The 16,938-nt window shown below is 40.8% G+C and overlaps 1 protein-coding gene across 3 annotated transcripts in view; it reads left to right on the top strand.

Moving 5' to 3' along the window:
* LOC139045275 (protein phosphatase 1L-like) overlaps positions 1–16,938 on the top strand; it is a 445,752-nt gene that overhangs the window by 181,898 nt on the left and 246,916 nt on the right. The window contains exons 2-4 of one of the 3 annotated variants that reach the window (XR_011503321.1): positions 11,440–11,561; positions 11,972–13,709; positions 14,909–16,213. The exons of 1 other annotated variant lie outside the window; for it this stretch is intronic. Coding sequence is in view for 1 of the 2 variants with exons in the window: in XM_070509646.1 (XP_070365747.1) it covers positions 11,440–11,561; positions 11,972–11,981 (132 nt within the window). In the remaining variant the exon portion in view is untranslated. Of the gene's footprint in view, positions 1–11,439; positions 11,562–11,971; positions 14,578–14,908; positions 16,214–16,938 lie in introns of those variants that run through there. One more of the 3 variants, XM_070509646.1, reaches the window with a different exon arrangement.

Below are 16,938 nucleotides of genomic sequence, written 5' to 3'. Positions count from 1 at the left end.
AGATCGGTCAAAAGTAAATCATACTGGGCCGGCTCCGTCGCCGAGTGGTTAAGTTTGTGCGCTCCGCTGCAGCGGCCCAGGGTTCGGATCCTGGGTGCGGACATGGCTCCACTCGTCAGGCCACTTTGAGGCGGCGTCCCACATCCCACAACGAGAAGGACCTACAACTAAGATATACAACTATGTACAGGGGGGTTTGGAGAGATAAAGCAGAAAAAAAAAAGTAAATAGTACTCCTTAAAAATTCTGTCTTCATAAGATTAATTGTATATAGGTGTATTGAGTCTAAGGATCAAAGTAGTGATATTCTACTTTGACTAGTGAAAAGCAATAGGATGTCCATATTAATATGATTAGAAGGAAACATCAGAATTAAATTGGTTTAATAAAGTCCAATTCATTCAATAATCTGAAGCAAAAATGTACTATTTTAGTATATAAATAAAATAAGAAAGTGATATTAGGTATAGTTAAGAAATAGAATAAACACTGAACTTCAGTTAATTAATACATGTGAAATAGATTTTAGAAACATGGATTTATGATATGAAAACTTCAGAACAGTAAAGCGGAATTAGTTTCCAATTTTCAAGATTTACTTACTTCACCTCTTGTAAGCCAAAGCCAGTGATTTTTTTTTAATGGTTAGGGACCTATATCCACATTCAGGTATGTCTATAAGTGTTGTTTGCTTTTGTTTTTGCATAGACTATATATTATTTGCTTCTCAGCATTTAATATAATGACAATTGTGTAATTCCAAGACTAAGAAATTTAATGGGGCAAATTCTTAGTTAAAATATTCTCTCTTACTTTGTTTTTAATCAACTATAAGCTAAAGGATCAAAACTGTAACAGAAAACATAAAAAGAGTACATGTTATTTTCCTAGGATAACGCTCTTACAACTTGTGTATTCTCATAGCTATAACACAGCATAGGAAAGTACAAACGAGGTGATCTATTTTTTTCAAGAAAGTTTTAAAGATATACAATTTAAGGGCATAGTTTCTTCCTTTTTCACAGTGCAATCCATTTGCCAACCCTTTTAGCCTTTCCCTTTTCAGAACCCTGAACAACCAAGCTACATCTTACTGTGAACAAATTAGTTTTGACACCTTGAGACATTTAATTATTTGCAAAAGTGAGTCAGATGAAGGTGAAGTTGAGAGAAATGTTTTAAGCTCTAGGAAGATATATATGCTCAAAATTCCGTTAGTGAAAAGTCCATAAATAAACATAATGGAAATGTACAAATAAAGTTTCAAATTTTTAGGAAATGAACATATTACAAAATAGAAATGTAAGGTTTAGCAGGTCATCAGAGTTTTTACATCCTACTATTCAGAAGTCTTTTTCAGAGGTGCAGGAAATCTCAGAGAACGAAGTGAATGTGGTGTTCATTCAGCGCAGCCACTCATTTTACAGTGGCGGGATCTGAGGTGCAGAGAGGGTAAGGGATTTGCCTGGAGGTTAGGGTCACTTGCCAGTGTCTATTAAATTCAGTGAGAGAAACAACATCTAGGTTTCTTATTTGCCCTATATTATTTTATTAATTTCATTTGCCAATAACAATAGCAATTTAGGGGAATCTGAAGTCTGATGCTATGGATAACCTTTTTAATGAGCAAGTTGTGCTAATTAAATTTGTATAATCATAAAAACGGTATAGCTAATTTTTCCAAATACATCTATGGCTATGCTGATTTAAATGGCTATAATTCGAGAACTCTGAGAATTTTTAATCTATTAACTATTCCATTCATTTATTAATTAATAATTAGTAAATGTTTATTAAATGAACTATTTTGTGAATACGTGTGTGTGTGTGTATGTGTATTCTAAAGTTTGTTTTCCCTTACAATTTTTACAATCTTAAAAAAGAGTTAGGGGCTGGCCCCACCGCCTGGAGGTTGAGTTTGGCACACTCCGCTTCAGTGGCCTGGGTTCTATTCCCGGGCACAGACCTACACCACTCATCAGCAGCCATGCTGTGGCAGCAACCCACACACAAAATACAGGAAGATTGGCACAGATGTTAACTCAGAGTGAATCTTCCTCAATAAAAAGAAAGCAAAAGAAAGATCGCCTTCTTCTGAGAGTGATAATTAGTTGAATTTGGTACATAAAATTAATATTTCAATTGATGTTTATTCATATTCATCCATGTAAGTTAAAATGTTTTAAGATATGAGATGCAAAATATGTCATGAAAACACATTTTTTTTGTATTTTTGGCCTGTCAATATATTTAAGATATAATGTGAAATATAATTAAGCTTTTTGCATTAAAGTGTATGAGAAACATTATCACATCATTTTTATCATACTTATAAGTGTAGGTATATTCAGCTTGAAACTGTTAAAAGTAAGTCTAGATAAGTCTAGGCAGAAGTGTCAATAGAAAAATACAAGCAGAAATATATAAATATCATATAATAAAAGAGACTATAAGTCTAGGACAAAATGTCCTTTTTCTATATGCTGATTTTTTTCTGTTCACAATTCACACATGAATATTCTGCATACATTATATTCCTTAATATTGAAATACTTGGAAATTTTCTTTAAACGTGCCCAAATTCAAAGTTACTAATTGTTTTAATGAAGACATTCCCTACTATTTTCTAAATGAAAAGGGGTAATGTTATTTTAGAAATAGTGTGGACTTTCCTCCTTTTGTGATAATTCGTCTGGCTTACTTTTCATAGTCATTTTCATTTTCCGTTTCATTACAGTATTATGAAATGTTTACAGAATCCCCCACTATAATAAAAAGATTGGTAGATTTCTAATCGCTTTAAGTGATGCATACACGTATCTTTGTTTTGTAAAATATATTTAAAAAATACTCCTTTTTTAATGCTGAATGATGAAGTTGTAGAACTACTCCCACATCCAGGAAGCTGTGGATTATCCACGTATCTAGCTGTGCATAGCTCTATAGATTTATTCTTTGTCTATTTATTGCATCGTTGAAATGTTTTTACAGAAAGAATTCTCTTAGCAAGATTATAATAAAAATTACTTCGACTTTTGAAGAACAGAGTCTTTCATGATTAATGACACACAAAGTTCTGCTCGAAGTTTCCTTAACATCTCAATAAAGTATTTTGATATTTTACAATTATTCTGATGCTATAGAATCACATGTGATTTGTTTTCTATTTAATTATTTTTATTAATTTCTATTAAGGTAATTTTCCATTTATTTGTTTGAAAAATTCTATGTTCACAGTTAATTTGAACAAAACTTTATTTACTTCTCTAGGAAGGAAAATAGGGAAAATTGTCAACATGTTATATAACTAAGGACAATATTCAACACATTAAACAAAGATGGGAGTAGTCATCTTTTTCAGACAATAACTAGCAGCAAATACTTCGATACTATAATTGACATCCATAAACTACTTTCCTTGAAGCATCTAAAAGTAATTTGTAGAAATTACTTAATTAGCCTCTCAGCAGTTCCCGGCAGTGGATTGCATTGTAATTACAGTGCAATACAGTGCACACTATTGATGGAGAGCATGAGCGCAGATATCTGTACAGCGCTACATGTGCAAAGGAAGCCGGGACCCGGTCAATAGGAAACCCTGCACGGGCACATTCCTCACACTTGTTCGCTAAGGGGGACAGGTAACCAAGGTTGTTTTGTGTACTCTTCCTCCTCGTTAGTTTAGGTTTCCCCCGAAATATCTCACCGACTTTCACATTTTTTCTGTTCTCTTTGCTCTCTGTCACAGACCAAAAAATTTAGATGTTTTGAAAAATAACTCACTGAGAATAGACACTTCATGTTGTTTTCATAGGCTAAGAAAGAGGGAGAGACAGATACAGAGGGAGACACAGAGGGAAAGAGTACAAATTTAGGAAAAGTCATTGGCAAGTGAAATTAAATGCCCAAAGCATGAAAGCTTATAGAAAGTTCAGGAAATACTTCTTACATTTGATGAGTCCAGAGTGGACAATACATCAGAAGTGTACTAAATTGAGTAATTGGAACAAATGCTTCTTTCCTTTCTGTATCCAGGCAGTTGGTCACATAACCCTGCATTTTCTCCCTTTAGAGGCAGAGGTTATTCTCTAACCTTTGTCTTTGGACTGGGGCATGTGGTTCCCTGATTCAAAGGATGCTAGCAGACATTGTGCAAATTGAGGCTTAAAATGGACTTGCACAGTTGGACTTCCCTTCATGTGGTTCTTGTATTGCCACAGTAAGAAGATGTCTCTGGGGCCCATCCAGTGGCATAGCAGTTAACTTCGCGTGCTCCACTTCAGAGGCCCACGGTTTGCCTGTTCCGATCCTGGGTGTGGACCTACACACACTTCTCAAATCATGCTGTGGCAGGCGTCCCACATATAAAGAAGAGGAAGATGGGCAAAGGTGTTAGTTCAGGGCCAATCTTCCTAGCAAAAAGAGGAGGTTTGGCAGTAGATGTTAGCTCAGGGCTAATCTTCCTCAAAAAATAAAAGAAGAAGAAGAAGAAGAAGATGCCTCTGCTAGCCTGCTGATACATAGAGTATGGGAGACAGATGAAAGAAACTGGCAATCTCCAGCTTGGAGCTAAGCCCAGATGAACCCACCCTAAATAAACTTATGTACAAATACACAGATAAAAATGAATGATTCCCATTTCAGGATCCAGAATTTTGGGGTAGTTTGTTTCACAATATTATTTTGGCAACATTTGACCGATATAGAATGACACAGTGGGAATTGTAAGTTAGATTCAAGATATAGAGAGACTTTTATTTTAGATTTCATTTTTCTATAAGAAACTGCTCATTTTTGCATTTGTATACGCATTCACATGTTAGGGATAAACTAAACAAGAGCTTTAATTTACAATTTGATTTCAGTGTCAGTATTTAGAAGGCTCTATTACATGGTGACTTCAACATTGTTTCTGGTCTTGACCTTAAGGAAACAGACAGCCAATTATTTCTCCAGCCAAAATGGCTTCACCTGGGATCAGCAAAGAACTGCAATTTGGAGTCTGCAACTATGGCAAGCCACATGCAAGTCCTGAGCAACAAGGGGAGGAGAAACCCTGTTATAGAGGGGCAAAGAAAGTTGGGAGAGCTATTGTAAGCAAAAAGCCCATTGGAGGAGACTGGGAGATCAAAGCTTGGCGGCTTTTCATTGGCTGTGTTGTGACAGTCTCTCCTTGGCTATTACTGGGCAGGAAGAGGAAGTCTTCTTCCTGTTGGGCTCTGCAGTGGTTAATACATGTGAGAGCTCTCCTTTCTGGCCTCTCAACTCTATTTTCAGTGAGGTTTCTGTTTATTGATTTTCACACTGCTATTGCTGATCGAGCATATTCTTGACTAATAACTGTGAAATCTTTTAGGTTACCTTCATTTCAAATTAGAATAAAACCCCAATACCATGAGCAAAGCTTGTTGATAAAATTATTGCTAATAGCTGTATATTGACTTTCAGATATTGGTGAAATATTTGAGTCACACAAATGTTAAAGCTCATGAAACAAGCATGATGAAGTCCATGAGTGAGGTAGGAATTGCAAAAATTTAATACATTTTTAAGCCTTTATTTGTGACTATCACATAGCCTAATGTTACAGAATTACTCAATGTGGGGAAGAAAGAAGCCCATTTTCATTATCTTTCCTCAAAGACAAGACACTAGTTAAAAATGATATTAAAAGCACATTTTCATGTAGCTACAATTTTTTTTCTGGGGATGAGACCTTTTAAGATGTACCTTAGCAATTGTATCTCAATAAAGCTGAAAAAAATTTTTGCCTTGTCACAAACTTGTACATGATGTTGAAAGAAATGAAAAAGCAGCTACTTATGGTGTTTCTGATATGATACATCATGAAGTATATTTGCTAAAATATTTAATCTAAATATAATTAATTCCTTAAACCTTGTTTCTAAATTATAGGAAATAAATGGAATTAAGAAGAAATCATTAAGTAAATCCAGAAGCAGGACAAGCTATAAGACAACTGTCATTCGTTCATAAGAAATTGATGTCACAAAATAAAAAAGTTGAAGCAAGTTGAGAGTCAAAAAGTGACTAAGAAGATATAACAACCAAATTCAACGAGTGAAATTAAATTGTATCATTTATCTAAAAATATTTATGAAGCCATTGTTGGAAAAACTCAGAGCATAAATATACTATCCAGGCATGAAGTGTCATGGAATCTATACGTGAATTACAAGTGATTTAAAATAAATAAAAGAGATACAGAGAAAAAGAGAGAGAGGATTTCAACAATATCCAAAAAGTAAGTTTAAATTTCTACTCACACACGAAAAAACAAATACTGTACTTTGTAAATAATAACACAAACTAGGGACAAATTTTATTTTACAGCCAGTCATAATCGATATGTTGCTGGAACCACTCGTTGACAGTCAAGGGGATTCTAATCTGCTACTTGCTCTAAAGAGCCCTTAACATTTTATATCAGGAAAGGTGCATTATTCAATGTGTGTAAAATAAAAGGCATGTCTTCGTAGTTAAAAATTCAGAGATTATCTGTCTATTTTGAAAACGAACCACATCCTTCTTGGGCCACATTTCTTGATTCATATTGTAAGGATGAGTTTTAATGAGGCAGCAGGCGTATGAGAAACACTAGAAGTAAAAGATCTAATGAGGATAACAATCCAAACTCAATTCAGGAAATGTTCGGAAAGCATCTTCCCTGAGCTATGAACCCTTTTACTTTGTGAGATTATTTGAATCAATCTACTTGACCACAAACAATGAAATCTTTCAAGTCCAAGTGTGGAAAAAAAGAGAAATCTTTGTCAAGTTCATTTACTATTAGAGAATTAGGACAAACAACCTGGTGGCAGCCACTTCAGAGCTGACCAAAATCTAATGTGGTTCTCCACACCCCTCTGGAGAAAGTGGGTATTATGTAGAATGTTGCCATCTTGTGCGTGCTATGAGATCCGGCAATGCTGAGAAATAATTTTCCTTTAAAAAATCTGACTAAAAACAACTTTTGTAATTTATATTTGATAATAAAAATTTTCCGCTTTTAGATTTAATTCTTAATCTCAGAAGCTTATTCTTTTTAGCAATGTTTGCCATTGATCTAGGCTTGGACGCCGAAGTAATTTTAATATACACCCATTTCATTTGGTAAAAACGTATACTTGCAGCATCTCTAAATCATACAAATATTCAAATTAATTATAAATATTAAATACATTATATTTAAATGCATATAACCATTTTTCAAACACCTTATTTACTTTTAAAGTTGTTGACATCTTACTTTTTCAAATAAATTTTATCTAACTTTATCTTCTTCAAATATTCAAGTACGTCAAATAATTTTGTTATGCTAGCTTAATTTTACCTTGTTTTCCATTTCATTTTTAACATATTCAGTTTACCTGTATAAGTGTTCTAGTATTAGAAAGTCAAAGAAATTGGCAAGTCAGGATGCTTTCAAAGGGAAATTTAGTATTACTATCATCGATGGCAGTGATACTGTGAAGTATTAGAAATAACATACTAAATATTTGCAGATAGGGTGGCTATATAGAATGAGTCTTGAGTGAAGTGTGATGCTTTAGTCATACACTTTATTGTATTTGCTCATCTCTCAGAGGTATTCGCTAAAACTGGGGCGCTAACCATGTGGAGAAATGCGCATTCTCCGTGCTTTAGAATTTCATTCCCTGTGTACCAAGTACAAAAACCTGTAGTTTTCTCAAGAAACTTTACCTTCAAACTCTCTACATAAAAGAGCATTATGAATATTTTTATCAGCTGTATTTCAACATTAAGTAAATAACTCAAATAAAGATTGGCTTGGCGTGTAACCAGTTTTAAGTGTGTCTAGTGGAAATCAGAAAGGTCTTTTTCTTTAAATGATAGATTTGTGATCACTGACTTAGCCTCCGTATCTGTCACTGGTCTGTTCAGTTGTCTGTTTCCTCCTGAGTGAGACTGGGTAGGTTGTTGCTAGGAACTTACTCAGTCTGCTGGGTCACCCAGTGTGTTAGTGAGCAAGAGGATGGAGGGTCTCTATGATCGTATTGCTGAAGCATCGATTGTGAGGCCTCCTCTTTCACTTCTCATTTACTTCACTTGATTGTTCTCTCTTTTCTTCTGTCAGGCGTTCTGTCTTCTAAGGGTTGGTCAATTTTATTTTTTCAAAACATTGACTCCTCCTTTTCATCTTTTGTCTTTCTCCTCTATTTCCTTTCTTCTGTTCTCACCTTTGTGACTTCCATCCTTCTGTTAGCTTTGGATTCAGTTTTCCCTTTTCCTAGTTCTGTGTGTTGTCACTTAGGTTGTCAATTTGAGGTCCTTCTTCTTTAAGACATTACAAGTTGATCACTGCAAACTTCCCTCAGTATTATTTTTGCTGCATCCCATAATTTTGGTGTGTTTTTAATTCTTTTTGTTTGTCTTGAGCTATTTTTTAATTTCTCTCTTGATTTCCTCTTTGACCTAATGTCTGTGTAAGAGGCTGCTGTTTAATTTCCATCTCTCAGGAATGATCCAGGTTTCCTCCCGATATTGAATTCTAGTCTCACGTCATTGTATTCAGGACAGATGCTTGGTATGATTTCAATCGTCTTAATTTTGTTAAGATTTGTTTTGTGACCTCAAACGTGATCCCTTCTGGAAAATACTCTGTGTGCTCTTGAGAAGAAGGTGTATTCTGCTGCTCTTCAATAAAATGTTCTTAGTATTTAATGTCATTTATTTCTACCGTGTCCTTCTTTTCCGTCTGGATGTTCTATCCATTGTTGAAAGTTGGGTCTTGAATTTGCTGACTTTCAACTTGTATAATCTAGTGTTCAGAATACATAAATATCTCTTAGAACTCAATAATAAAAGACAAATAAAACAATTAAAATAGGCAAATGGTTGAAATAGACATTTCTCCAGAAGATATGCAGATGGCCAATAAGCACAAGAGAGATGCTCGATGTCATTCATGATTAGGGAAAGGGAAATTCAAACCACAATGTGCTACTGTTTCAAACTCAATGTGTAGGCTGTATTCAACATAAAGGAAAATCCCAAGTGTTGGTAAAGATGAGGAAGAAGGGGAGCCCTCATACATCACTGGTGGGAGCGTAAAATGATGCAGCCACTGTAGAGCACAGCTTTGCATTTCTTAACATCTTCAAGCAATCATTGCCTTTGAGTTGGACAGTCCATTGTGAGGCATCTCCAAAAGAACATGGAAAACATATGTTCGCAGGAAAACCTGTCCATGGACATTCAAAGCAGCATTATTCACAGTAGCCCAAAAATGAAATAAACCCAATTTTCCACCAAATTATGAACACATAAAGCAAATGTGGCATATTGATACTATGGGATATAACACAGCCCTAAGAAGGAAGAAAGCACTGCTACGTGCTAGGCCCTGGATGATCCTTTAAAAAGTGTGCTAATTGAAGTGGTACACAAAGCCACAGATTCTATGATTCCATTTGAATGAAATGCCCAGAATAGCAAATCTGCAGGGAGAGGAAACAGATAAGGTCTTTCTGTGGACTTGGGTTAGGGCAAAGCACAGAGACAGCGAGGCTGGGTTTCTTTGCAAGGTATTAAAAATGTTCTGGACTTAGATAGTAGTGATAGCCACACAACATTCTCATTGTCCTAAACGTCACTGACTTGTGTACTTTCAAGTACTTAAAATGGTGTATTTTATGTTGAGCAGATTTTCTTCAGTGAAAATTTGAAATGAGGGTAATTCATGCAGCTATTAGGGGTAAGGCACGGTGTAGCCCTGAGAGTAAACATCTGATTAGGGTCTAGTAGCAAGTACGAAAATCACACAAGCTACAGTCGGAGATCCAGTCCATAGTCATGGTCTCCACCTTGAAAAGACCAGCCAAGAAAATAGCTCAGTGGTCTTGGGGGCCCTGGGAATCTGTTCAGAGATCTCAGTAATACTGGGCAGTATTCTCACCTCTTGGACCCTCTGGTGTAGGTAGGTTTGAACTTGTCAGTTGTTGATGTACATGCAGGTGGTAGACCATGGGAGGGCCCCGACCCCTCCTTCCTTGGCCAGTAGAGATAGTCTGAGGCCAGGTGGTTTCCTAAAACCATTTGGCAGAGACTTAGGCGACTGTCCTACAAGGAGTAGAATAGAGTCTCATGGAGCTGCTGTCCGTGTTGGGTTCTGTTTGTGCACACTTCTGGGTGGCCTCAATTACCTGATTTTCTGTGGCTAGGGCCACTCCCCTATGCCAGTCCAGTCATCCTAGTAGAACAGACATATCTCTTTGGGTCGGTGGTAGCCTGTCAGGGCAGGAAACTCAGGGACTCCTGGTCTGTGGGGTACAGCTCTAGGGGCAGGTCCGTGGAGACAATGATGGACTGCAGAACATCGCCTGCGGAAAGCTGATCAGAGGATGTGGGGGAGAGCGGGGTACCAGGGAGCGCCTTGTGACGTGCGCCCACAGGAAGACCCGAAAGTAGATGTTCCTGCTATGAAATATTCACCGGCTCTTGGGGGTCAAACCAGTGATTGGTGCCCATCCACTGGCTCCCTGTGCTCTACGATTCCAGGTGGTGCAACCAAAGGGTGTGTGGGCTAAGAGCTGCTTGTGCCCGGGCACAGAATCACCAAGGTGGCCTCAAAGGCTCCCCCAAAACGACTCCTCAAAAAACAGTTGGGGCAGAAATTGGGTGGAGCATTTTTAAGGGAAGCTTGCAGCAAAGATGTTCGATGGAGTTGGCTAAATTTGAGTATCTCATCAGGGCAGGCACTTCAGCTGGGGTACCGGTGATTGGAGGCCATGTGACAGGCCCACCAGTTTCTGAGTCCCGATGCTGGGCAGCCCGCTCAGCCCACTGGACTGCTGAAGTGGTGCTTACGGAGCCTCTTGCTGGCCTTGTGGAAAGCAGGGCAGTGTGGTGGGAGAAGTCGTGATAGTGTCAGAGGGAGTCATGGCGGAGATTGCGGTGTGGAAGGGGGAGAACTGGAGGCAGGTGCAGTGGATGTGTGACCAACAATGGTCAGGAAGGGAAACCCGGGTGTACCCAGGGCCAGCAGGGGGCCAGCAGAATCATGTGTCAAAACCAGACGGCGGGCCCCAAGAGGAGCCTCTTAACACTAAGCCCCACCTCACCAAACTGAGTCTTGACTTCATTAGATTTTCGACTCTCCCAGAAACAGAATCTTAAACCAGTGGATTAGGAATCCCCCAATCAGCACTAGGTAGGTATTCCACATCATAGACTGCTGCTGTCCCCTGAGGAAAGTAACCTTGCAATAACCGAGCGATCTTCCCGCCTGCTGTGACTTCTTTTTCTTCTCCCTTTTGCCTTTCAAAGTCTTTCATTCTGTACAGCTCCTTGGAGCTGCTTTCTATCTGCTAGATTGGATGCCTCCGGACGCAGGAATTGGTGAATAAAGCAATGAAGTTCTTTAGACTTACACAGTTGTATTTTCTTTCTTAACAGCTTGGTGGCAGCAGCGGGATTCGAAGGAGACTTCTCATGGCTTCGGGGATGAGAAACACAAGCATTGGTAGCCATGAAGCCTTTGGATTCTCCGTCTTTTTTGCTGTCTCTGAGGGCTGTGGGTAAGTGTCTCGTGCATCTCAGCTCCACTCTCCTTGCATTGAGCTCCTGATCTAAGTGACTTTCCAGGCCCAGGTTAACGGGCCAGTGTAGTTTGACAGGATGCTCTAGCAGAGCATCTGTCTCAGCCCTGGGTTAGTCCACAGTGCCAGTCAAAGTGGTAGCAGGCAGCTTGAGCTGGCATATGGTTCCCTGAGACACTGAGTCTCTAGCCCTTGGTTAGTCCACAGTCCCAAATTTGGTGGGGTCCGCTGATTCTGCCTGCAGTCCCGACTGTTAGGGTCTGCTGGTTCCGTGCATAGTTCTGGCCAGGGGAGAGGGTGGCACAGGCGTGTGCTACATCCACACCCAGTCCTTGAAAACTTCCCACATGCATTTGACACGCATTTTTCTCTCCCTTGACTGGATGCAGATGTCGATGAGTTCTGAGGAAATGCTGAAGGCACAGTGTGGAGGAATTCTGGGACCCTGCGTGACTACTTGGAAGAGTGCTGTCCCCTCCACCTGAACAACCACCCGGCACTACCAGAAATGAGAGGCGTCCTGTGATCGTGGATTGGAAGGCTCCTTGTTGTTAAGATGTCAGCTTCCTCCAAAGAGATGAAGCAATTAAATGCAGTCCTTATCAAAATCCCAATGACATTTTGTGCTGAAAGACACCCATCCTAAAGTTCATATGGAATCTCAAGTATGCCCAGATGTCTAAAATAGTCTTGAAAGGAAGTACTAAGTTGGAGGACTCTCTTTTTACTGATGTAAAACTTGCTGCAAACCTACAGTATCAAAACAGCATTGTAATGGCATAAAGACAGACACATAGAGCATCGGAACAGAATAGAGAGCCCAGAAATAAGGTGGCCAAGGTTGTTCAACGTGGAAAAGACAGTCTTTTCAACCAGTGGTTCCTGAAAAAGTGGATATTTTCATGCAAAATCTAAACTTGGATTCTGACCTCACACCAGATATAAAACTTAATTCTCAATGGATCAAGACCCAAATGTAAGAACTGAAACACTTTGAGGAAAACATGGGACAAACGTTTCACAATAGGACTTGGCAGTGATTTCATGGATATGACACTCAAGGCATGGGCAATAAAAAACAGAGTACACACACCAAAATTCATGAATATTAAAACCTTTTCTGCCTCTGAAGACAACATCAACAGAGTAAAAACACAACCCGTGCAGCATGGGAGCCCATATTTGCAAATGATCTATCTGACAAGGGCTGAATCCCCAGAATAGACATAGAACTTCTCAACTCAAGAACAAAAAAACAAACAACCCAAATCAAAAATGAGCAAAGTACTTGAATAGACTTTTCCTCCAAGAAGATACGCAAATGGTCAACAAGCATCTAAAAAGATGCTTAATGTGACTAATCACTGGGGAAATGTAAGTCAAAATCTCAATGAGACACCACCTCACATCCATGTGACGGCACCCCCAAAAGACAGACAGTGAAGAAAGGCATGCTGGCAAAGATGTGGAGATATTGGACCCACGTACACTGTGGCTGGAATGTGAACTGGTATAGCTGCTGTGGAAATCAGCATGGCATTTCATTAAAACAATTAAAAATAGAATCACTAAATGACCCAACAATTCTACTACAGGATATATACACCTCAGAGCTGAAAAGTTGGTCTCAAAGACATATTTGAACACCCATGTTCACGGCATCATTGTTCATGATCGCTGAAACGTGGAACAACCCAAGGATCCATCCAGGGATGAATGGAGAAGCAGCATGGGCATATATATATATACAATTGCATGTTATTCATCCTTAAAAACTAAGGATATTCTGAGATATGAGACAACATGGAGGAACCTTTAGGAAATTATGCTAAATGAAATCAACCAGTCCCAAAAATACTGGCCTTGTGTGACTCCACTTATATGGCATTCCTGAAATGGTGAGATTCAGAGAGACGGACAGCGGATGCTGTTGGCCAGGGGTGGGAGCAGGGGAAGGGGAGTGACCGATGAGTGGGGACAGAGCTTCAGTTCTGTGGGGCGACAAGAGTTCTGAAGATGGATTGTGGTGATGGCTGCACCACCATACGACTGTGGTCAACACACTGAAGATGCGCTTAAGGAAGTTAATGTGCTTAATGACGTGTACACAGAAAAATGGTCAAGATGGTAAGTTTTACATTATGTGCATTTTAAGCCAATAAAAATAGATTTTCTGTTAAAAGTGCAAATACAAAGAAATGAGCAGAGGATGATTTAGTGTTTCCATTCGTGCTCTTCCATTCTGACCCTGGTGTTTGTCTCAGCCCTTGTACCTGAGGCAACTTTGATCAGACAAATGTTTTCATTCTGGGCCTAAGAGAACCTTGAAATCAGAATTATACAAAACTCTGCAAAATTTTTGTGACCATGTATTTTTCAGAGAAAACATAGTAAGACATTTTTAATATTAAATTTAAGTTTGTTTTATATCAGTTTCAGGTCTACATCAGAATGATTCAATATGTGTGTATATTGTGAAATGATCACTATAAGAAGTCTGGTTGACGTCTATCATCAAGAGTTACAAATGTGTTTCTTGTGATGAGAACTTCTAAGATTTACGCTATTAGCAACTTTCAAAATGCAATATAGTAGTATTAATTCCTTGACTGCTATAAAATAAGCACCATAAAACAATTCCAGTGTATCCATTTTGTTATTAATTCACTGAATCTATTTTTTCTCAGAATCAATCAATTGTTATGCAAATGACTGAATTTCTTTTAAGCTACATCATAATGTACTGACTACAGGTTCTGACATTTTAAGTTTTGTTTAGGTGTTATTCTTTCTAGCAAGTAAACTTTCCTGAATCTTATCAGTCATATCAAAATATATTCGGATGTATTTCTTCTTCCATCAATATTTAGTCACTGATAAAGTTGACCGTGTGCCATTTTAACCATTATCAGTTTTGTGTGCTGAGGGTGATTTTACCCAGTAATAGACACCGTGTAGGTTCGAAGTCTCCTTGGAGGATAAGCAGTGGGGGGAGGTCAAAGCATGGTACTTGTTTCATTTGCTGAGGGTCCATTTTGACTTTGCTCTTACAAAACGTGTTCTTTGTCCATTTGGGAATCTGAGGCCCAGAAAGTTGGAGGGTCTGACCCAGACCTCAGGAGGGGGTCAGAATCCAGAGAATCCAGCAGGGCTCTGGCTTCCTCGGCCAAGGCTCAACCCCTTCCCTTCGGGTTTTCTTTGGAAACAGGGACCTCATGGTCCTAGGGGAGCCCTGCCCACCCCGTCCATGGGGGGGTCATCTTCCTGTTCGCATCCAATCATGCACAGGCACACTCACACCGATTTCTCCTGTGTGGACCATGCAGGGACCCCAGGAAAGAGCAGACAGCAGGGAAGTGACAAGAGGCCAAGGAGAAGGCAGTTGGAGGCAGCTCTGCCATGAACAGTAGCATCCGTCCTCCTGGCTACATGACCAGAAGGCCCGAGACGGACCGAAGAATCCCTGAGGTTTCTCGGTGTGTACCTGTTCCAAGGACATCCCTGACCCAGCCTGGAGGGCACAGGACTGGGGAGCTGGAGTCCACTTCTGTGGGCACCTGCTACTCTGATGAGCCGTTCTCCTCTTGTGTAGACATTGGGTAGAGGAGAGAAGACCTTGGTGTCCTCCTGTGTCAAGTGGAGTGCGTCCAGCGGGTGACTCCCTGGGTTTCGTATGATGCTCACGAAGGGTCTGTGGCCCTTGGTTCTCCATCGATGACGCCCTGTGCTCTGAGCACCTGAGAAAATGCTTTCCCACCTGCTGGAGATCCTTTAGAACTGAGAGAGGCTTGGGGGTTCGGGTGGATGAGAACTTGGGATAAGGAAGAACATGCCAGAGCACTGTGAACTAAGGCCAGAGTCCAGGGACAAGACCAGTCCTTGTTGGACTCCCGAGGTCCTGACTTGGCTGGAGAGGAGAATCATTGCCTTGGTTGAGGTCAGGATGCCTCCTGAGAAAAAAGGACACCCAAGTGGAGGGACAGAAAGATGAGGGAGAGGGAGGCTCCTGAGGTTCCTCCCACGGCCTGGAAGCCTGAAGGTCCTGCTCCTTTACCCCTGGGACAGTGGGGAGCCTCTGTCTTGAGGACACCCAAAGAGACTTCCTGTTTGGTGGCTTCTGCCAGGGCTGCAGTGCTGGTGCTGGCCACCAGGGTGCAGGCAGCCTCCAGCGTCAGTGGTGCCCAATGAGGTTGGGTTTTCACTGTTGTCACTTCTATTGGGATGTAATTGCCACACAGCACTGCCTAAGTTAACACTGCTGTGTGGTACATTTCAAAATTGCTAAGAACCAAGAAGCTAAACTTCTCATCACAAGCAAACACTTACTTTTCTGTTTTCGGTGATGGATTTTAAGTGAACTGGTGGTGTCATTGCGCAGGCTGTGTGCATCCAGTCCCTGTGCTGACTTCTTAAACTTACACGGTGCCCACTCAGCCTGCCTCAGCTGCTGGAGCAGCAAATAGCCGTGCAGAGGCCTTTCCGGCTGTCCCCCGCCTCAGAGAGAACTCACTCCTCCTGGTACTAGCGCTCCTCTCCACAGTCTGACTTGGTGAAGAGCAGGAGGAGGGGACACGAGTTTCACAATTCTTCACTCAGCGACTGTGCATCAAGCACTCACCCTGTGCCAGGTGCTCAGGTGGGTCTAAGTGGGTCTAAGTGACTGAGTGGTCCCTGCCAGTCAGGAGCTCACACTCTGCAGGGGACAAGGACAAAAGCATGAAAGCAAAGACATGAGAGGGGAAAGAGCCAGTGCTGAGGGGACATTCAGGGCCCTGTGAGGGAGGGCCGGGGGTCACCGGGTAGGGGTCTGAAAGGCCTCACTCGGGTGACATTTCCTGGGACCAGAATGACAAGAGGGAGCCAGCCCTGCACAAGTCTGGGAGCGGCGTGTCAGGGAGAAGGCACCCCTGCTGTAGACACTCATGGGCAGAAGGGGGTTTGGCCAGAGGATGTGAGAAAGGTGGCCAGTGTGGCTGGAGGGAGCCTGGGGGGAGAGAGGAGGCAGAGGAGGGCAGGGCCAGATCCTGGGGCCTCAAATCACGGTTCCAGTGCCTTGCATCTGTAAACGGCAAATGCCTCATATCTCACAATTTTTGTGGTTGAGGAATCAGACATAGATTAGCTTGGTTCTTCTGCTCGAGATGCCTCAAGGCCGCGGCCGCGGCCTCAAGTGATGCTCGACTGGCAGAGAATTTCCTCTCAGGTTCACTCAAAGGAGTCGAGGTGCACTTTGGACTCAGAGCATGGGTTCCTTTCTGTCTGTTGGCCTGGGTGCTGCCTCGGTTCTCTCCCATGTGGGCCTCTGTGTATGGCAGCTCAAAACGTGTGTGCTTGATTCCACAGCTCAGGGACAGGA

This window comes from Equus asinus, chromosome 5 (assembly GCF_041296235.1).
Source record: "Equus asinus isolate D_3611 breed Donkey chromosome 5, EquAss-T2T_v2, whole genome shotgun sequence".
NCBI lineage: Eukaryota > Metazoa > Chordata > Mammalia > Perissodactyla > Equidae > Equus > Equus asinus.
This window is presented reverse-complemented; position numbering and strand designations above follow the sequence as displayed.